The sequence below is a fragment of the Puntigrus tetrazona genome, chromosome 2 (genome assembly GCF_018831695.1).
Source record: "Puntigrus tetrazona isolate hp1 chromosome 2, ASM1883169v1, whole genome shotgun sequence".
NCBI lineage: Eukaryota > Metazoa > Chordata > Actinopteri > Cypriniformes > Cyprinidae > Puntigrus > Puntigrus tetrazona.
In genome coordinates this window covers 5,827,129-5,850,121 of record NC_056700.1, presented here as the reverse complement: position 1 = coordinate 5,850,121, position 22,993 = coordinate 5,827,129, and the positions used below count along the sequence as shown (strand labels likewise).

General features: G+C 38.0%; 3 protein-coding genes across 5 annotated transcripts; 2 read left to right on the top strand and 1 right to left on the bottom strand.

Annotated features, from left to right (window-relative positions):
- Positions 1-484: 484 nt before the first annotated feature.
- On the top strand, positions 485-9,470 carry saga (S-antigen; retina and pineal gland (arrestin) a). The gene is made up of 15 exons (XM_043223506.1): positions 485-550; positions 4,487-4,547; positions 4,700-4,744; positions 4,851-5,050; positions 6,329-6,388; positions 6,532-6,599; positions 6,945-7,080; positions 7,266-7,350; positions 7,706-7,778; positions 7,864-8,001; positions 8,114-8,191; positions 8,287-8,301; positions 8,846-8,898; positions 9,022-9,031; positions 9,368-9,470. The coding sequence occupies exons 1-15, from the start codon at positions 503-505 to the stop codon at positions 9,468-9,470; spliced, it is 1,173 nt and encodes a 390-aa protein (XP_043079441.1). The 5' UTR covers positions 485-502.
- A 2,018-nt stretch (positions 9,471-11,488) lies between these two features.
- On the bottom strand, positions 11,489-13,474 carry LOC122361161 (complement C1q and tumor necrosis factor-related protein 9A-like). Its single transcript, XM_043262112.1, has 3 exons — positions 13,018-13,474; positions 12,443-12,523; positions 11,489-12,369 (listed from the first exon to the last, which is right to left on the bottom strand). The coding sequence occupies exons 1-3, from the start codon at positions 13,472-13,474 to the stop codon at positions 11,489-11,491; spliced, it is 1,419 nt and encodes a 472-aa protein (XP_043118047.1).
- Positions 13,475-18,980: 5,506 nt separating this feature from the next.
- Positions 18,981-22,841, top strand: proca (protein C (inactivator of coagulation factors Va and VIIIa), a). Of its 3 annotated transcripts, none has more exons than XM_043223312.1 (10): positions 18,981-19,095; positions 19,366-19,420; positions 19,573-19,656; positions 20,036-20,193; positions 20,271-20,295; positions 20,810-20,920; positions 21,154-21,294; positions 21,587-21,708; positions 21,833-21,950; positions 22,185-22,841. In XM_043223312.1, the coding sequence occupies exons 3-10, from the start codon at positions 19,587-19,589 to the stop codon at positions 22,742-22,744; spliced, it is 1,305 nt and encodes a 434-aa protein (XP_043079247.1). In that variant the 5' UTR covers positions 18,981-19,095; positions 19,366-19,420; positions 19,573-19,586; the 3' UTR covers positions 22,745-22,841. The 3 variants fall into 3 exon arrangements, with proteins under 3 accessions (XP_043079247.1, XP_043079254.1, XP_043079237.1); XM_043223319.1 differs by lacking the exon at positions 18,981-19,095 and adding an exon at positions 19,106-19,235; XM_043223302.1 differs by lacking the exon at positions 18,981-19,095 and having other exon boundaries at positions 19,242-19,420.
- Positions 22,842-22,993: the final 152 nt, after the last annotated feature.

The window sequence follows — 22,993 nt, the reverse complement described above, 5'->3', positions numbered from 1 at the left end:
CGTGTCCAAAGTGTCAGTGCCTAGTAATCTCCCCCAGTGCTGACCAAGGGAACCAACCCAATCCGCTCAGGCAGGTATAGCACCTGCATTAGGCATGGCTAGATATCTGTTTGTATCCATCTGTCTATTAGGGATAGCTGGAGAATGGGTGAAGGGGATTTTAGCTATAACCCTGGCTAACCTGATTAGTTAGGCAATACACATCCTGGGTACAAATACCAGCTTCTCCTCACTGCTCTTTCTATCCTCAAGCTTCAGACCTCACAAATTATACGAAATCATCACTACCAGGTATGAAATTAATAATGGGTGTTGAATTTAAAGGACCCACTGATGGGTTTTTTTGGGGGACATAACAATGAGTGATTTAGATTTTATGTCACCCCTGTGTATATGGGAAAGTCTTGATTAAGACTGCAGGTAGATGATATATATACGTTTTGCATTATTTAGCCATTAATCTTTTGCTTTTTTATTATTGTGTTCAAGTTTCTAAACAACTATGAGCCCAAAACATATCGTCTTCAAGAAAATATCCAAGGACAAGTCGGTAAGTTAACATAACTACACAGAGATATATAAAACACATTAATCTAGTAATTTAAATAAGAAAATATATGTCTTTTTTTTCTTTTTTTTTCTTCAAATGGACATTGAAACAAAGACCTTAAATTTTCATGGTCAACATCAGGAATATGAACTAATTACTAGCAAACAAATTCGAGTTATGTGTAAATAGAGTTTATACCCTGATTTATATTATTCAATGAATTTGATTTGAATTAAATGCAATTGAATAGACCACATTAGAAAAAAAAAGGAAAAAAATAAAATAAAATACAGTTAATAATACTAGGCATTGCCAGTTGGGGACCTTTATTGTAGTTTAATAATATACAAAAATAGATTAAAAATGTTTGCTTGTTTCATTTGTATTACAATAACATGAATAATAAGTGTTTACACATTAGTTAATGTGATGATTTGTGAAAAACTTTAGAAAATGAAAAGAATTTATTCAGATGTCTTTCTTCTGCAGAAAAGGTTAGTTGTCAAAATTTAAAGTAGTGCTTTGAAAAAATGTATAAAAAGAATAATATCCAAAATAAAAGTGTTTGTTTAGATAATATAAGTGCGTGTACTGTGTATTTATTATGTATATATAAATACACACACACATTATATATTAATATTTAAGAAATAATTAAATACAATTTATATGTAATATAAATTATATGAATATAACTATATTAATGTAAATATTTTTAAATATATACTGCATTTGTGTCTTTATACATAATAAATATACAAAGTACACACCCATATATTATGTAAATGAAAACGTTTATTTTGGATGCGACTGTATGTGGTGTGGTGAATGTGGTCAAGCAAGGACGTTTAAGCTTCTGTTACTTTTGTTATAAAGGTCTAACCATATGTATGTGTGATAATCAATGTTTAAGGTGAATAAAACCCTAAATTCAGTCAAGACAACTTTTGTCAAATTATATGTATTACAATAAAACATACAGTTAATGTTGACGGTATAGTTCGGTTCTGGGCAATCTCCACTTGCCCGTCCATGAAGCCGTGCCTGGACAGAGCAAGGTGAGCAGCAAGCCCCTGGGATAACAGAACAGATCCAATATCATACATACATCACAATTCACTGTTACCATGAGTAAATACAAGATAGACACATACCTAAATACCTCAACAGATATCTGATTTAATATATATCCCAGCTTAGGAGAAGTTGGAGGGGTGGAGGGGGGAGTTGTGTGCAGCCAAGCAAAAGAGAGAGGTTGAATGAATGGTTTTAAATAGATGATTGTAATAGGTGTCAGGACTGGATTGGTATGCGTCAGGAACAGCTGATCGTCAGCTAATGCTTGACTGACATAGACAGCCTGAACTAACACAATGCTAGATTTAAAAAGGGACCATATCTCAAAAGACTAAAATTAAAATTTTTGATTAAACCAATCATTTCAAGGGAGTTAATAAAATATATATCCAGTGGACACAAGAAGCATTGATGTGTTCTTGTCTTTTCATATAGTTCTTAATGTCCTCACAGAACTTCAACTTAATATCAAACTTTTACATGTAAACTAAACTTAATGAAAGCTCAAAATTTCATCTTGTAATTCTAATCTTGTCATTTAATCTTTCAACATGGCATGAACACTATTTTGTAATTTCTGAACCAACATGAACCATTTATGATTTGTGATGAGTGGTGCTTTCTCCAGACTCACATTTCCTATTATTATTATTATACGTTTTATTTTACTATACTTTTTAAAATAATTTTCTGTTCCTAATTTAACCAATTTAAGCCTTAAATATGTTTTGCTGTCATATCTTCACAACGTAAATCCTTAAATAGTATGAATAGCATGATGTTACATGCTACTACCAAGTCATGTTACAGAATATGTTGCTTTTGGTTTTCATTTTGTCTGTCTTCCTGGTTTTCCTTATTTGGTCATGTTGCTCTTTTTGTTTGGTTTCATTAGTTCTTTCTTCCCCACCTGTGTGTATTCACCTGTTTTAGTTCTCCCTAATTGTGTACAACCACGTCACATTACAAGATAACATTCTGATGAAAGAAAAATGTGGCAGTGATATAGGAGTGACTTAATATAGTGTGTTTTAATATGATCACAAATGTAATGCCTCGCACCATTCCTGACATAGAGTGCTCTGTCCTTCAATAGGGATCGTTTTTCGGGTATAAACAGGTTTATCAAAAATGTCATTGGTTCTTAGAATACCAATTAAACATTTTGAGTCAATCATCTAGCATGAAATTTAACAAAAATATTAATCTGAGAGCTGATTAATAGAGTTTAAACCCAAGATTGCATGATTTTAGTAATCCTACAAGATCACTGGGTAACAGTTTATAATAACTGCACACTAAAAATCATTAGGTAAACATTAGTAAATAATCAGTCATAAAGCATTGTTCCAACATTAATAGTCATAAATATAGCTATAAATGCCTTGATCTTCATTTATAAGCATATCTATCACCAAGACGATTTAAAGGCTCAGTTATCTTCCTAACTGAAAAAATAGTACATAACCAGCTATTGTTCAAAACTATAATCCAGTTTTAAATGAGATTTTGATTACACACAACTGGTATTTTAAAAATTTTAAAAGCTTTTTGGGTTCAAATAATTTCTGTATTTGGCATAAATGTACTTTGGTTCAAGACACAAATTACTAGTAAATCATGTTATGACTTCAAAACAATATTTATATGCTGTGAAATTTGAAAATTGATGCGTTTGAATGTTAGCATCACACATATCCAGCTTCACATCTATGGGTTTACCAAGACAGTAGGTTTACTCTGTAGCTCACATTATACTGCGTAGGAAAACTCCTGTTGAAATCCCTTGTAACTAAAAGGAAGTTAAAATTACAGGGTTGCATCAACAAATGCCTTTTTGATATTTGATATTTCTCTTTGAAACTGCGGCGAAACATGCATTAGGGTGCATAAAAAGAGTGTTGCACAAAAAATTGTGTAGTGTGTGTAATATATGTTGGGATTTCATGTTACATCAGTCCATCTATTTATTCATTTTCCAACACTGTTGTCCTCAACCACGATCTTGAGGACCTACTGATTTGCATATTTTTATGTTTTATATCTTTCTTATCTGACATATTCAGTTCAACTAATTGTTATCTCTCCTTATAAGCTGATGTTCTGAATTTGGCGTGTTACTGTATATAGTGGACACATACAAAATGTGATGAGGACAACGGCCATGGAAAATGGAAAATATCCTGCTGATCTCGGGGCTAAAGCACAAAAACACACACACATTCCTATTGTCGCTCACACCTACTGACAATTCTATGTGTGTATTAAATCTATTCTGCATGAAAGAAACATTTGAATCAAATTCCAAACAAAAAGATCTCATGCCTGAGCCAGAGACGTCATTGCTGGAGTTGACTATGTACGTGCACAGGGCCATTGATCTCCATTTTATGATTGTGGGGGAGGTGGGGGTGTGAAGGTGCAACTGGTCTGTTCGCTTTGACCGCAATTTTAATTCCACTGGTGTGATCGGATGCATCTGTAGGATTGGTTCTTGCTGGATTACATGTGGTTGTCTGATTGATTCTAAATGGCCAACAGATAACAGGGGACAGAGGCAACACACAATAGGAAATATTGTTAAAGGTGACTGGTGTACACTGTTGGAATTCGGTATATACCTTATACTTTATTAGTAAAAAAGGGGAATTTTATTAGGACTATTACCTCAAGAAGAACAATTTAGAACAAAAAAACCAAATGTGGTTTGTGTTTTTTTATCTTTGTAAAATGTTTTTAAACTACATTTTGGCTATTTGTCTGGATGTATTAGAGTGACCTGAAAAAAACAGAATGAAAGTTTTTTCTCTTTTGGCCTCATCATCAAGTAATATACTGTATATTGTGTTTTAAAATCAGGTGGGTGTGTATATGGGGAAGAGAGACTTTATTGACCATGTTGACTCTGTGGATCCAGTGGGTATGTGAGAAAACAGGCATCATTGTATTATATATAATTCAATTTTAATTTAACGTGCCTGTGATTTTAAGCACTTACTGTAGCAAGTTTTTTTAAAACTTCTAGTTTTGTTTACTTTTTTAATATTATTGTGTTTTTCTTTTTTCCATCAGATGGTGTCCTTCTCATTGACCCTGAACAGCTTAAGGGGAAAAAAGGTCAGTAAATCCACTCAAAGTTTATACACTGAACATGCAATAAATCAGACATGTCTGAATACATGTATAACAGTGAGACTTGCTTTGTTTTTCTGTGTCCCTCTAGCATATGTCACTTTGTCCTGCACATTCAGATATGGAGGTGATGACATGGATGTGCTGGGCATAGCATTTAGACGAGAGATCTACATATCCACCCGGCAGATCTACCCTGCACTACAGGACAAAGAGCAGGGCATTCTCACCAAGGTGCAGGATAAACTACTGCGTAAACTTGGTATCAATGCCTACCCATTTTTCTTTGAAGTAAGTATCTTCAAGTGGCTTCATTTATATTTTAACTCTTTCATTCCAACTGAGTAAGAACATGCCAATCCCAAAAAAAGCCTTATGACTCAGTTAGGACTCAAACAAGGGGTACCATTAATGCTGTGAACTGACAGTGCCACCTCAATAATGAAATCAGTGCTGATTTCGATTCTGATTTGTGCAATATTGATTGCATTTTTTTTTAAATCTGTGCTGTTTAAGCTGATGCGTTAATAAAACTTTGGCTTTAGACTTATGGGCTAGTGCGGCTCCCATCCATTTAACACAATAAGCAATGTATTGTTATATTCTTATATTAAGATATAACGTTCTAACACTCTGTGATGTGGCATGACAGATCACTCTAGCGCCAGTGAAATGACACCAGATGTGTTTATATACATATAAACACACAATTTAAATCTCCAAAGTAGCAACCTTTTGATGACATGCTTTGATGACAGCTTTGCACATTCTTGCCATTCTCTTTGTCATTTGATTTGTCAACTGCTTTTGCTCCACTTTCCTGTTCAACTGTCCAAACTATCAGTTGGCATTGTGGAGGCCAAGTCATCTGATTCTCTCTCCTGCCTGGACAAATAACTTATAAATACTTATAATTTTCTTAGCGAAAGATGGCTATTTACACTAAGGCCATGTTTACTCTATTGCGTCTTTGTTTTAAAACAGTGTTTTAAGCTCACGTTTCAAAATTAATACCAGGCCAGTTGTTTGCACTGATATGAATTTGCCATGTGTGTTTGATGCGTCTCCCGCTGTTGGCTATAATATTGGTGAAGTAAACACTTTGCTGAAGAAGCATTAGCAAACTCTTCAGCAGCAACAACAGTACCAACTATTCTGTAGTTTTGTTTTGTTACTTTGTACGTGCATTACATCACAATTTTTAAAGATTTCTTGTTTTGGATATTTACACGGAAATGACAATGGCTGCATTTTAACTAACTTCCACCATGAAACCATTTTCATAATTATGCATTTTCAATCCCCAAAATGCCGTTGTCGTGCAAACAGGCCCTTACACTGGCGTTACCGCTGTATTTCAGAAAATCTCAGTTTATACAACCTAAAATACATAAAAGACTGTGTGTGGTGCATTGGTTAACTTGACATTGCACAAACTCAGACTCCTTTTGCCACAATATAAAGCACATTTGAATCATTACCTGTTCATATATTGTACTGCCATTGAACATACAGGAAATACATATGTATCCTGCAAACAAGTGACTGATCTTAATTGTGTTTCTTTAGTTCCCTGACAACTTACCCTGTTCAGTAGGACTACAGCCAGGCCCAAAAGATGTTGGAAAGGTATACTTTAACATCAAGCCATTCTTCTAAACTGTGAATTTTTTTTTACCTAATTTTAACATTGTTTCGTTGGTGCGTACATAATATATATAGTGTTCGTGTAGTATCTGTTTTTTCACAGAACTCTCTAATGTTTTTCACAGCACTGTGCTGTTGAGTTTGAGATAAAAGCTTTCTGTGCTGAAAGCCAGGATGCCAAAGTTCGCAAACGGTTAGTTTACAAAGGGAAACTTGCCTGATTTACTTTCCTATTCTCCTGCCGTTATCCAAATCCCTGTAGACCAGTGGTTCTCAACCTTTTATTAGATGCTCCAAACACAATATTAATGAACATAAATATATCATGAATTTTTATTTAAAAAACAATTAAATTAATGTGAAAAGTAATAACATGCGAATGCGAAGATTTTTGTAAATAGATGTAACGTTAATAGTATTGATTCAGAGAGCAGAAAAAACTGGAGCAAAAAAGGTTAAAAACAACTGCTGTAGACCATTGTAGACTATTTCGGGGTGTCTCAACAATGACATATATTTGCTTCTCTTCCCCCTCAAGGAGCTCAGTACGTTTGATGATCCGTAAGGTCCAGTACGCTCCAGACAATCTAGGACCAGCTCCCTGTGTGGAGACCACTCGTGACTTTCTCATGTCTGATAAACCATTACACATGGAGGCAAGCTTAGAGAAGCAGGTGGGTTTTTACACAGTCGAGCATGTGCTGTATGTGCCATAATTTCTTTCTTTGGTGTTATTAGCAATATTTCATATTGTTGTTGTTGTTTTAATGTAAAATGTTTATTGGAATATAATAAATCAAATTGTAATATTGCACCACCATAGTTTTTATTAAATTAGATAATTAATTTTCTCTTGCAGACTTATTATCATGGGGAAACGATCAATGTAAGGGTCAAAATTAGTAATGACTCCAACAAAAATGTGAGGAACATCATTATTACTGGTAAGATCAGGTTTGGAAGCACTGACCAGTTGATTCCAGAATTGAGAAACAAGAAAGAAGAATGGCCATAAATAAGTTTTTCTTTATCAAATGATATCTAATGATATCAGTATGGTTGTTCTAGCCTAATGCTTTTTTCCCTACCACAATTCAAAACATGTCAGTAGATTTGCATGTGTGAGTTGCATGTGTGAGTGTGACTATACGAAATAATGTTAATTAAAATGTTATCTGATTGAATCAGAATTAACTAATTTAATTAAATGTTAATCTGTGTGTATACACTAAGCCATACTTTAAATATAAAACATACTTTAAATGTAAAACAACAAACTTGTTGATGTCTGTCTTTCAGTGGAACAAATTGCCAATGTGGTGCTGTACTGCAATGACAGTTATATGAAGGCAGTTGCCACAGAGGACTCTGGGTAATAGTTTTATTACAAAATGTTGATGCAATTCAATAAAAAAAAAAGTTATATTTATCTGATTAAAGGCTGCTATTTGGTGCAGGGACTCTGTTGATTCTGGTGCCAAACTGGATAAAGTCTACACTGTGCTCCCTCTACTGGCCAATAACAGAGAAAGGAGAGGTATTGCACTGGATGGAAAATTAAAACATGAAGACACCAATTTAGCCTCTTCAAGCATGTGAGTCCCTATGAACATTGGCGGGTTGCCTATATAATAAGAGCTTTTTTAGTTTACTGAGCTTTGTGTCCATTATAGAATGTTTATATATTCTTTTTTTGCTTCATTGCAGCATCAAAGAAGGTGTTCTGAAGGAAGTTCTGGGAATCATGGTGTCTTACAGAATTGTTGTGAAGCTTATTGTTGGAGGGTTAGCATCGCACAACACAATATAATACTACAGTATATAGAATAAAACCCATGCATGCCTAATACATCCTAATATTTTGTTCTTCTCTTTCATAGAATTATGGGATCCAGGTAAATATTATTTCATTAATCTTGGAATCAAAAGGGCCTGCGGTTGAAATCGACCTCACCTTTCTCACTGTTACTGATGGCCCTACATAACAGTGAAGCTTTTTTATGTCTTATGTTTTAAATAGGGTTATCAAGTAATTATTATTTTTGACAACCTAATTAGTTACATAATGTGCTGATTAAGTTATCTCTAATAAAAGAGATAAATTTAATAACACACACATCATGTGCCAATTAAAGTTATTCTATTGTTTGTGTGTATATATATATATATATATATATATATATATATATATATATATATATATATATAAGGATAAAAAGAAAAACATAAATTAGAACAGAGGTGATCTCATCTTTCACTGCCCAAATAGTATTTCATTTGGTTTAAACAATTAAGGCTAATTTGATTTAAAATCAGATTTAAATTTAATAGTAGTATTCTAGTAGTAATTCTAGTAGTATCTATAGTATAGTATAGTATAGTATAGTATAGTAATTATAGTATATAATCCCTTTACATATGCTTTGTGTTTTTACATAGTGAAGTTGGGGTGGAGCTGCCTTTCCAGCTTATGCACCCGAAGCCTGACACAGGTATTTCATACCTTATATCTAGTATAAAGCTATTATATATTATCTGTCTCTTGAATATTTTCTGGTTCAAATACAATTTTGTATAAACTCTTTTTTAATGTTTCCTCTTTGATGCCTTTGAAGCGAAAGAAAGGTCAGTCAGCATTTTATAAGTTATGTTTTTTTTTCATCATACCTTGCTTCTCTTTGCTTAAAAGAACAGCTAAAAGCTGCATTTATGAGGATCTAGCTTATCTCCCATCGTGACTAGATGACAAGTGTTCTAGTGACAAGTGACTAGATTTACCTTGGAAATAGCATATTTTTGGTATTAAATTATATTTATGGGATAGTTATTATCCATTTAATTACCTGTAAACCATTTTCAAGTGTAGTTGTGAAAACTTCAGATCAAATTAAAAGCTAAAAATGTAACAGAATTAAATTTACCTGCTTCTTGGCCTTTATGTGAATGTGTCTCTATATGTAGTGAACAGGAAGAAGAAGTGGTTTTCGAGGAGTTTAAGCGCACCAACTTGAAGGGCATGGCTGAGGATGAGGATGAGGGGAACGTATCACCTGGCGAACACTGAGGAATGCATGTAGAATTTGGCCAGTTCTTAAAGCATCCCTCCATACAGTAGGACTTATTTAAGGATGCCCAAAACAGACAATTATATATAGAGAGCATTACCATAATATTGCACTGCTTTAAACAGTTATTGGCAGATGAAATTGCAATTTGGATTGAATTCCTTATTTCTCTGCAGACCAGCCAGACTATGCTGTGACCCTTCTTCAGCCGCCTGACCTCCATGAGATTTTCTGGAGTTTTAACTGAAATGAATAGAGAGCTTTGTTTTCCTATTTTATGGTAGTGGAAGTGCTGCTCTTTGCATACTGCTGTATCATTTTGGTGTATATATTTAGAAATTTGGAAGAAAGTGCTGTTCTGGATCCTAACTGTATTTTTAGTTGTAACAGTTCATTTAGTTATTATGCGACATTCTTTGTTATAACAAATGCTCAGATAAATGTATTATTACAAAATACTGTATTTTAATAAAAAGCTGTAGTACTGTCACAGTATGTTCAGCTTATGAACACATGATAAGGAAGTTAAATACTGCTTTACAAGCAGTACAAAGGTTTGGATATAAGTTCTTGATCTTTTGTTAAATGATAAAATAACAGTATTGATCATTGATATCTGTTTTCCAAGTGCATCCATATGAATGTTGTTACATTACAGACTCAACAAAGTGCAAAAGCAAATGTATTTTCATTCATATTTTTCATATACACAAATTTCACATTTTCCTATACAGATCAAAGTGATTAAATAGATAATTTTATATAAATGCTAATAATAGTAAATCACAATTTCTCAAGTGATAATAATTTTCAACTGATTGTCCTTAAAGTTAGGACAATAGGTAACACTTTAGAAAAGGAAACGGTAGTTCACTTTTAACTACAACTTTTCCCCTCAATAAATTGCTAATTTGCTGTTTATTAATTCTGTCAGGACCACTATCATTAATATAACTTATGATGAGCATACTTTTTAAGTTGGGGGAATGGTTCTGTTCTGGGCACATCCACACAGCCTCGCATGGATAGGGGCAGGAAGATCGGAATACAGGTATAGAACCAACCTCAATGATACATGTAGCAGATTCTATTAGTGTTCTACAAGATTATTTACAACATAATTCAGTTGTCATCTCAATGAAACTGCCAAGTTCTGACTGGACAAGATGAGGAGCTGGGGATGGAGGTGGTTGATTATTTCCTAAACTAAGCAATAGCAGCTGAATAATCAGTGATAGTTAACGCAAGCTTGACTAACATAGCCTGCCAGAACTATCGCTACGCTTACCAGAGAATTATATATAATACCAAAAATATCTTTCATATTTTCTCTTCTACAATGATTAAAAATAAATCTATAAATAATATATTTAAAACAGTAATAGCAATAGTTAGCTTACTTGCTGTTGCTCATAATGACTCTTTTGTAATCCTACTGGTGTTATAGCTTTATTCAACTGCTGCCGAGTACCTAGCTAATACACTAGAAATTTGTTCATATCACCTTCTACCTTGAAGAAAAAGCACATTGAGCAGTTGGGCTTTAGTCCTCTGTCACTTATACATTATGTAAACAAAACATGTGTAATAAAAATGTTAATAATTATCTAATTTACACACATTAACTAAAGTTAATTAAAAGAAGCATCTGTTCATTCACTCTTACAGATCAGTGGGCTTAAAATAGTTAGCAAGATATTATTCATTTACTTCAAGTAAGTTAGCATACTCAAACAATATTAACTGTGTGATATGTATGAAACTAATCATGAGGCACCATTTTGTTGAACTGAAATAAAGTAATAGAACCGTCAACAAGGAGATACCCTAAACATTTGTTTATCCTAAACAAATGGGCATAAAAAATAACTTTTTATGACTCCTTAATTCAAGATTTTTTAAAAGATATTAGTTCTGGACTGTTTTGGGGTTTCTGTGTCTAGATATATTAGCAAGGTGTTTGGACTTAGGATAAATCAAGACTAGAAATCTGGGGTAAGAGTGCTAGTAGTTTCCTCTAGTAACCCCAGGAGTATGTTCCACTTATAGGATATTGAAAATCACCTGACGTTGGCATATCACAGCTATCTGGATAGAGCAGGAAGCCTGAGAAGGTACTGCTGCTCTCACTGTTAAAATACATACCATTGGAATCAACGTCTTTCACTTGTAGCCAAACTTCATCCCCCATGATAAGATGCAGGACAACCTGTTGAGAAATTGCAAGAACTACTGGCCCTGTATTTTTGATGACTGGTCTGAAGTTGTGGAAGAGCCCCACTTTGAGCAGTTTGTTGAAACCAACTAAGTTGTAGCTGATGACATAGGTACCACTGAGAGGAGCCCGGTAGACTCCTCTAATGGAGTCAAAGTTAAATCCTCTGTTGGAAAACACATCAGTGAAAGGAACTGGCAAATCTGGTTGTGGGTATTTGCTGCTTAGTGCAGCTAAAAAAATGGATTGAATTGCTGAAGAGCAAGGACCAGGAGCTCCCATTACCCCAAGATCCCCCTTTTGCCCTTTTTCTCCATTTAACCCTATTGCACCTTGATGGCCAGTCTCCCCATTGCTACCTTTTAGTCCTGAAATCCCGATAATTCCATTTGCACCGTCTCTTCCATCACTGCAGTGACACTCCCCTCTTTCACCCTGGTCTCCTTTCTGGCCATTTAAACCTGGAGCTCCTTGTGGACCATCATCCCCCAAATCTCCTTTCTGGCCCTTCGATCCATGACTTCCTCTCAACCCTGTAACTCCTCTTCCCCCTGCCATGCCAGGATGACCAAGTTCTCCTTGGGATCCCTTGATTGAGTAACAAATTACTGGACACTGTCCTGTCTCACCGGGTAAACCCTGCTGTCCTTGATTTCCATCCAAACCCCTGTCCCCTTTATCACCTGGGACAGAATGTTTAGCCAGTTTTTTTTCTTTACACTTTTTTCAATTTGTTATAAATGTAAATTAACCTACCTTTGGGGCCTTGTTCTCCTTTGAGTCCTTTTAAGCCAAATGCGCCCAGATGTCCTTTTTCACCAATATCACCTATTTGACCTTTTGTCAAGAAAAAAGGAAGCATAATTGACAATGCTTCTCTTATCAACTGTATGTATTTCAGTTGCATACAGATCACTCTCAGATAAGTTACTCTATACACTCCATTTTGTCTAAATGGTTCCATAAATAACCTTTTAACATCTGTTTCACAAAAGGTCGTTTCGTGGTGAAAGAAGATTCTTTATATTATAAAAAGGGAACATTTAACAGAAATTTTTGTTTGTTTGTTTGCCATCCCTGTAAAGAACATTTATTTTTAAAAGTGCATTAAGTAAACTGTAAGAGCTGGTTTAATGAATTTTTGGAATAAAAGTTATACCCTTTGATCCCTGCTGACCATTAAACCCTGGGCGTCCTTGAAATCCTGGTAAGCCTTTTATTCCTGGACTACCTAAAAAACCTATAAAAAGGAAACAAAAGAAAATCTACTATGCAATTACTGCTGTATTGTGTATATTTGGAGTGTCTAAGAATTGGTTCAAATTAATAACCTGGCAATCCCAGATCTCCTTTGTTCCCCTTTGAACTATTAGGACCCCCTTTACATTGTAAGCAAACACAGAACCAGGGCATTTGATCCATGGGTGGAGGCACTGGTGCCTCAAGGAGCACGTTACAGTATGAAAGGTCTGGTTGTTGTCCAGTAGGCACTGTGCGAGATCCTTGAGTCGTGTTTCCGGACAGAGGTTTCAGTAGAATGGGATATAGGTCAGGCAAGACTGGAAACATGGGTAAAGGGTATCCTTTTAATTCATCGTTATATGGCATCAGTGGGCCTCCTCTGGCCATTGGATTGGCTGCTTTTCCTATGGGATAATTATCATAGGCATATATAGGTATGTAGTCATTACGTGCAGCAGAACCCTCAAAGTAGTCATCAGGAGGAATGGGACTATCGGGTGAGCCAGGGGATGGAGGTACAAGGAACTCCCTTCCAAAAAGAATCATCCCAGATGAGAGGGCTGATGAGACTAGTACTTCTGCAATTATTCTTATCATCTGAGAGGAAATAAAAAAGGAAATAAGATTACTACACTAAGGAGGTCTTGCTGTTAAGCAGCTCTGGAAAACAGGTAAGTAATGTGAAAAACATTGTTTTAAAATAACACATAATAATGAAAAAAAAATATTTACCAAGCTAGTATCACTACAATAAGCACTTCTATTCAAAACAAGCACAACAGCATAATGCATAATTGTCAACATTAACTTCTGGTCACTTTCAAATATACTTACAATTTGGAAGAATTCTTGTCTCATCATCTGGGTTACGAAACTTATGCACTGAACAGTACAACTAAAGCACTGATCAATTTATAAGTGGGGCTGAACAAAAAGTCTTTGAGAGCATGATCATGTCCCCATAGGCCTCCTAACAAAGCAGAGAGGCTGGTTATAATATCACATTTTATCTAACATAGAATAGGGCTTCTTCATCCAAAAAGACCTCATTAGTGATCGACAGCATGGTCTGGAAAGTGATAATCAAAATAATAGTGTGCTCACAAAAGTGCTCCACATTGTTTTCATCTCTTCTTTGTCCCTAAAAGGAACTGGCAGATATTCAGATAAGATGTTCCAGAATGAAAATGAACCCTCTGAGAGAACTTGTCTTGCAAGACTATATTTTTTGTCCCTGTTCAGTCAGGATTTTAAGATTGGTGAGTGAAAGTGCTTTCAATTTCCCTTACAAGTCTGATGATCATTTTTCAAGGTATTGAATTACATTTTTAAGGTATTGCAAGACCACATGGATGCATATGTGGTAGCTGAATAAGTTTAAATCATTCACCAATTTCCCATTGGTGTCAGAAACTTTTTGAAAGTTGCTGATTAAAAGTTTTGTATATTTCTTTGTTTGTCTGGTTTTATGTAAGATTTTCAATATAGCTTCCAAAAACCAAATTTAAAAACAATTCTTGACTCTTAAGGAAAGAAAAAAATGTTAAATTTGTAGTTATTTAATATTTGAGTGAAAGACTATTTGAAGACATGGACTAAAACTCATTCTCATGTGTTCAGGCAACAAAAAAAAACACCATAGAGTTGTTCCCAATCACAGACAAATCTGACCAGTTGTCTCTTTTACCATTACACAGAAAAGATTGTAAGGCCACAGCTTATTTTTGCAACTTGAGTCTGCTTTATTTATACAACTCATTATCAATCCAACAATGCATTGAAAACTGAACCACTGGTACAATATCTTAACAATAAGTAACACAACACAAGATGAATGGCTAACCCTATTATGTGTCCTAATTTCCACACCCTTAGACACAAACACTGTCCCCATGTGCCATGTTTCACAGGCAAAAGTGTAATGCACCCATTTGCTTATCTAACAAAAACTTTGCTCAGTCATGTTTTTTTCTGCTGTTTCTACTCAGATTTCTGCTTTTCTGTTTGACAAACTAAAAGAACAAGACCATTTTGCTGGTGATTCTTTGGGATATGTGAACAACAAACCTCTAAAAATAAAAATTAGTGATTGGTTAATGAGTTAATGGGAACAGATATCACAGATATTTTTGCACTGTAAAATTAGCATCTTGCTACAATGTGTACATTGCATGCATGTGTGTCCCGTTGTGATGTTAAGCTTTGTTTATTGTCACACTCTGGACTTTTGTTATTGTTTTTGTCTCGAGCCACGTGTTGTCTGTGCCCTGCCTTCCCATTGTGTTTAATTGTTTAATTGTCTTCAGCCGTGTCTTGTTAATTTAGTTCATTTCCTTGTGTATATAAACCCTGTGTTCTGTGTTCACGGTTGTCGGATTATCAAAGTTACTAAGTTTCAACGTTACTATGTTTCTCTGTTTTGTTCCCGAGCTCCTTTCGTGGTTTTTTGGGTTTTGTTCTGCCTACCTGCCTTTTGTATGTTTATTTTGCCAGTTTTTTTTGGATTAAATCTATTTACGTTTTTGTATCTCGAGTCCCGAGCGTTCTCTCTCCCGAGTCCTTCCCGAGAAAACCGCGAAAACGTGACAGGATAATCCGACCATAAAAGTAAAGCGGCATTTTTTCCCCTTTTTTGTTTTTGGGTTTGTTTTTCATGGATTCCCCCTACAACGACCCAAATTTCCTCATCCTCCTGCTGGAGCAGGAGGATCGCTCTCTCGAGGGCTATACTAAGGACTTCCTCGCCCTCGCGAACTACTCGCGCTTCCCGGACGGCTTTTTGTGCTCGATTCACTTCCGCGGACTGAACACCACCACACGAGCAAAGCTGTCCGGGGACGGCCCTCGAGAGAGCGTCGCCGCGTACATCGAGTGGGTGCTGGTGTCCTGCAACTCGCCGATAACGGTTGCGCTGGAGGACAACGACACCAGCCCCACTCCAGATCCAGAACCCAGCCCATCATCTCCCCGCGTCGCGGAGGCCAGGCCTGTGCCCACGGAGGGCGCAATCGCTGAGCCGGGGACGACCACGGAACCATCGCTGAGGAGAGCGACAGAGCCGTGGAGCGCCACCGGACCCGAGCCGATTGCGACAGACCAGGTGCGTGAGCGGGCATCAGAGCTTGCCGCGGTGGAGACAGCCGACAGCGAGAGCGCGGAGTGGAGCTCCGCCCACTGCACATCGGCTGAGGATGAGCTGATCATCCAACTGGGGCTGCTGGATCTACAAGAGGAACTGGATGATGTGGACTTAGACTGGGCACCTCCCGTGTATCCTGAGTCGCTGGTCCCGCCCAGCCGTCCTGTTAGCCCGCTGGTCCCGCCCAGCCGCCCTGTTAGCCCCGCTGGTCCCGCCCAGCCGCCCTGTTAGCCCGCTGGTCCCGCCCAGCCGTCCTGTTAGCCCGCTGGTCCCGCCCAGCCGCCCTCCTGTTAGCCCGCTGGTCCCGCCCAGCCGCCCTGTTAGCCCGCTGGTCCCGCCCAGCCGCCCTGTTAGCCCGCTGGTCCCGCCCAGCCGTCCTGTTAGCGTCCTAGAGACTGTTCCCTGTGCGCTCCTCCGAGTTCCAGTGCCCGCGCCCCGAGCGCTCCTCCGAGTTCCAGTGCCCGCGCCCCAGCGTCCTCCGAGTTCCAGTGCCCGCGCCCAGCTCCTCGAGTTCCAGTGCCCGCGCGCGCCCAGCGCCCCGAGTTCCAGTGCCCGCGCCCGAGCGCCCCGAGTTCCAGTGCCCGCGCCCAGCGCCCCGAGTTCCAGTGCCCGCGCGCCCAGCGCCCGAGTTCCAGTGCCCGCGCCCGAGCGCTCTCCCGAGTTCCAGTGCCCGCGCCTCGTGCGCTTCCAGTTTTTCCACCCTCCCACCCTAGTCACACCATGACGATGGATCCCAGCAGCCCCTGCGCTCATCCTCAGCTCTCCATCACGAGCTCGCCACGGGTCTGCCGGTCCCCATCGCCGCCGAGGGTGGACGATCCCTCGCCTCACCGCCCCGCCTCCGAGTCCCGGACTCCTCCTCGCGCCTCAGAGACCCGCCGGCTCCCCTGGGCTTCTAGCTCCCTCCTCTCCACCGTGGTCCGTCAGTCCACCAGCTCCACCAGGCTCCATCGTCCCTCCGGCTCCGCCTTGGTCTGTCGTCGACCATCCGCCGCCTCGGGATTCTCTCTCCGGCCGCCTCGTCCCTCCATCCCACCGGCTCTGTCAGGCTCCTCCTTCCCTCCGGCTCCACCTCAGTCCTCAGTCGCTCTGGCTCCGCAGCGCCCTTCCTGTCCCCGTCTCCGTGTCAGTCGCCGGCCGGCGGCGCGCGCCTCGGACCTCCAGCGCCTCGACGTCACCTTGGCTCTTCGGCTCTCCGCTCGCCTCAGTCTTCTGCACCACCTGCTCCGCCGCCGGTCGGACCCATGGAGTCGATGGCCGCTCCTCCTCCATGGCTCCTCCCTCCTTCGGCGCCACCATGGACCATCATGGCTGGGCTCTGGATCTCCTCCTGCCCGGACTCCTCCTGTGTCCTCCTGGCTCCTCCCTCCTTCTGTGCCCCCCTGGACTCCTGTCTGCTTGCCCCCTCCTGGGGGTCGTCCTCCACCGGAACCTCCTCCCAAGATCCGGTATTCCCAGTTCCGAGTTGTTGTTGTTTTTTGTTTGTTGTTACTTTAGGTGCGAGGACGCACCTTCCGGGAGGGGGGCATTATGTCACACTCTGGACTTTTGTTATTGTTTTTGTCTCGAGCCACGTGTTGTCTGTGCCCTGCCTTCCCATTGTGTTTAATTGTTTAATTGTCTTCAGCCGTGTCTTGTTAATTTAGTTCATTTCCTTGTGTATATAAACCCTGTGTTCTGTGTTCACGGTTGTCGGATTATCAAAGTTACTAAGTTTCAACGTTACTATGTTTCTCTGTTTTGTTCCCGAGCTCCTTTCGTGGTTTTTTGGGTTTTGTTCTGCCTACCTGCCTTTTGTATGTTTATTTTGCCAGTTTTTTTTGGATTAAATCTATTTACGTTTTTGTATCTCGAGTCCCGAGCGTCTCTCTCCCGAGTCCTTCCCGAGAAAACCGCGAAAAACGTGACAGTTTATGTTTCCAGTTGGTGTGTGCTGACAGCTTTTATTTCACTATCAATATCATATAGCTGTTGCATGCAGATTATAGCAAGTATTCCTGTGTTAACAAAAGAGAATTCAAGAATGTATGACATATGTATTATGCAGCAGAAATTCAGATGATTATGGGTTAATGCACATAGTGCTGGTTAATTGTTTGGGTTTTTATTATTATAATAATTTAAATAATTTAAAACTTGGCCCTAAAACCGATCGGCTTGAAAACTGGCATGCAGTGTCTTTGTCTGAGATGGCACAAATGTCTATGAGTACATTCATGTATCTCAAAAAACACGGCCACTATCAGCAGATGAAGTTTTAAGCACCTATATGACAAGGTTAACAAAGTTCTATCTGAGCAAACATGTTCATGGACATTTCAACCACTGCAGTAAAATTCTATGGACTCTCTAATTAATAATTGCCAAAAATAAATATATTTTGTCCCTTGGTTAGCTATAGCGGGGTCATTTCGAAAATGTGTATGGTCAAATATACCCAAACCCTAAAAAAAAATTAAAACCAAAACTTGAAAACATGTATTAGATGATTCTTAATAATCAGTTATTAAGTTTCATTAAAATCGGATCATGGGTGGCACTATATCTGCCTTAACAGCTAATAAACTTCATATTTGTATGGTAGATTACCTGAAATTGTTTTTACTCACTGATTTAGCTGTTTATGGGCTGACTTAATATTATGTAATGTCTCTTTACTCATGTCCTTAAATGCCCTAATGTGCTTGAACCACGGTAATCACTGCTTGAAGCTATATTTTAAAATGTAAATATAAATGTAGGCTATGCATATTTTGAGGTGGGAGGAATTACTAATACCTATCAACATTTATTGTATAATAGTTCAAATGGAAAACTTAATAATAAACATAATATTACATTTATTTATTTAACTTTTTGGTCATTAAACAAGTTGTACTGTTCAGTACAAGTAGGTGTAAGTGGACAGATGTGAATGCAAGAGCATTCAGACTGTGGACTCTTAGTAAACAGAGTTGGTTAGTCATTAACACACTCTAAACACGACATTCTCCATTCCTGTTCCTTTCTTATTTTTTTTTTTCTAAATGTAAGTAAACATTTTTAATAATTACTGAGGGATAGTTAAGTACTGTAACTTAAGTACTGATTGTCTTACTGTGTTACCTAGTGGATGTTGTTAAATCTTGATATGATTGATCTCAACAACTATTATTTGCTCAGTGAAAGGTTTGTTGGAGTTCAGTTAACTTACTAAAGGCTGTTCATGCTGTGCTGTCCTGTTGGGTTAAAGACGAAGCAGAGAACAATTGATTTTAGGACATATTAATGCTTTTGATTCATGTGTCTTCCGATGTAGTTCTGTTCGAGGACAAATCTGGCTTCTAACTACCCTGTTGAAATTTTGGAATACGGTAAGATAGACTTTTGTGTTTTACACAGTGAACTTTTTTGCTTTGAAAGTAATCGACCATGTATCTCAAACCAAACCATTACTATAAAATCTTCAAATCTAAAACATGCTCAATATTCATGTATAATTCAAGATGTCTTCATGTATTTACAGGGTCTGTTGCCATAATGAGGAGTCTCTTTTTCAGTATCTCAGTACTGGTTGTATTTTGGTCTGATAAGGCTCTCTGCATGTCAGGTATGAGGTCAATAGGCTTGTAGAATTTAGTAAAAAGTTACAAAGTATTTGTATTATACTTGTCGGAATTTGTCTGAAGCTAGTGCTCGTTTGAAATTGTGTTATAATAAACCAAATTATAACATATAGCTAAGTTAGAATAGACTTATTAAAGATTGTGTCTTATTAATATGCATGTCACCATAAAATTAACTTATATTCATTGAGTGATTGTTTGATTGATTGATATTCAGCAACATTAGCTGCAAAAACAACAGCAGTGATGAAATTAATTTTCAGCTAACACATTTCATTCTTAATGAATTATCCCTTTAGCAATTTGGAATTCTACTCTGTGTGCGTTGTTATGCCTTATCAACCCTGTGTCTATTTTGGTCAGCATTTTCTAACAGCCAAAAAGCACACATGCTCCTGCGTTCAAGAAGAGCCAACACTTTTATGGAGGAAATAAAGCCTCCATCGTTGGAGCGGGAGTGTAGGGAGGAATTGTGCGATTTTGAAGAAGCAAGGGAAATCTTTAATACACGGGAAGCCACGGTTGGTCATGTCAGCTTTTTACTGTATTAACATTTTTCCCCTTTAAATAATGATCCACTGATCTTTTTGTGTTGCAGCTGGAATTCTGGACAGCATATAAAGGTTAGTTATGTATGTCTTCAAAGCTTGAGACAGTGCACAGTTTTTGGATATCCCCAAAAAGTATTGTCATCATGGCCTAATCAGTGGTCCTATGTTTCACTGTTCAAAGACATCTTTTGTTACAGTCTCACCGTGATACAATGACACTTATTGTAAAGAGTAGGGGTGTAACCCCGGTGTCCTGGCCAAATTCTAAATTTCCACCTGTATCTGCTGTGGTGAGCGCACTGGCACTCACCTCAAACTCTATTTCCTTCCTCTTTTGCCACTTTCACTTTTTTCGACACAAAAAGAAAAATGTGTGATTCATCACACTCTTTTTGTTTACCACTAGCGCATTCTGATCATGGTTTATTCTTCTATGGTAACTTTGTAGAGGTGTCATCATTATACAATCTGGATACATGTCGTACCCAGGTTTATCAGTGTTTTTGTAATGCTCTTATTGGAGTGGTAAAATTATACATTGTAAAGGCTTAAAGCATCATACTCATTAGTTGTTTTGCACCTTTAGATGGAAACCAGTGCAACTCGAATCCATGTGTTCATGGGAAGTGTGTGGACCTGTTACAAGATTACTCCTGCACCTGCAACACTGGATTTGAAGGGAAACGCTGTGACCTGCGTGAGTTGTTTTTACCTTGTTGTTTTTATACAATTTAAATTACTGTTGTTAATGAATCCTTTTGCCCTTCCTACATATCGGCTGCTTGGTCAGTGTTTTTAGATATGCTGTGCCACAGCTGATTTGGGACATTTAATATTGGATGCCGAGTTACAGATTGAGTTACAGAGCAGTGGTGTGTTGAGGTCATAGTGATAAAAGTCCAGACAGCAGTTCTTTGGTTTTGTCCTCAGGCAGGACAGCCACTAACTGCTCTGTGAACAATGGGGATTGTGATCATGAATGTCATGAGAGTGAAGATGGTCTTGCTCGCAAATGCAGTTGTATTAAGGGATACCAACTACAAGACAACTTTAGAAAATGTATTGCCAAAAGTAAGTTACCTCAACAAAATGCAAATATAAACAATATAGTTTTATTGCAAATACACATATTTTTTTTAACTGGTGATTTTGTTTCCACACTGCATAAATTAATGCTTGGATATCTACATGTGTATTTAAGACTGTACATCTGGATTTGTGGACATTTATAATACCGTCTCTGTGCAACATTAATTTAATTTAAATTCATATATCTTCATTAAAACCCATACGAAAAATGATCTTCAAATAATTTCTACAATTTTGTAGGTGTGTGATCTATGTGCATTTCTCTCATTTATAGATGAGGCTTCATGTGGCCAAATTCGGATCGCAAAGTCGTCTTATGTTAATAAGCCTTTAGTAGGTTTACAGCCATGGGTAATAGGAGGTACAGTTGGCAAAAAGGGAGAAAGTCCTTGGCAGGTATTTTGATTCATTTGCAATATCAGTGTAGTCATATTTTAACAATGACAAATATTTCAAGCTAATCCTGATAATTAGCATATTATACCAAATATTCAGACAAATCATTTTGTGTATTCTGTAGGCTCTTATACTCAATCATTTGGGCAAGTTTCATTGTGGTGGAGTTCTGATTGATGAAAACTGGGTTCTCACTGCTGCTCACTGCCTAGAGACAAGCACAAAGTTCAGTGTTAGACTGGGTATGTTTGATAAAAATTTAAGTATTTCTTGACAGTGTAAGGCTTTTGGAAGATGCATTAAAAAGCAATTTGTCACTAAAAGTACTACAACACATAGCTTAGAGAGTGATGTTTTACTATGTTATGTTTAAGCTTAGGTCTCATATGTTAAAATAAATACCACAAGACAGTTTAGATAAAGTGTTAATTACACGGTGTGCTCTTTGAATTCTAATTGTATGGCCATCTCTCCAGGTGACTACGACCGATTTAGGATTGAAGGATCTGAGATGACCCTTCCTGTAAAACAACTTATTGCCCACCCACAATACAACCCTTTCACTGTGAATAATGATATAGCTCTGTTGCGCTTGGCTACGCCGGCCAAATTTTCCACATACATACTCCCAGCATGCCTCCCTAGCCATAACCTGGCCGAACGAATGCTGCATCGTAACGGCACGGTCACAGTCGTCACTGGCTGGGGGAAGGACAACGAGACTTCTCATCGCTTCAGTTCAACGCTCAACTTCATTGAAATTCCAATTATTGACAACAAAGAGTGTTCCAAGCATATGATGAACAATCTCACTCAGAACATGATTTGTGGGGGAGTGCTGGGGCAAATCAAAGATGCTTGTGAGGGGGACAGTGGGGGTCCAATGATGACACTGTTTCATGATACATGGTTCCTTGTAGGTCTGGTGTCCTGGGGAGAAGGCTGTGGACAAAAAGACAAACTTGGCATCTACACCAAAGTTTCCAGCTATTTAGACTGGATAGATCGTGTTCGTCAGGGGTGGGATAAAGTTTAGACCACTATCATTCTACCCTGTTTTGCCTATTACAGAAAACAGAAAAATGATTGTGCTCCCTATAATTGACATTTAATAAACACATTAAATAAAACTACTCTTATTTTCCTGTTATCTGCATGTTTAGGGAAAGTAATGCAGTAATTACAACAGACAAATGTTACGCTTTATGTTTTAATGAGGCTATAAAATTAACACACACTCTCATAGTCCCATTATTTGATTCCTCTATTGGGTAACATGAAAGCA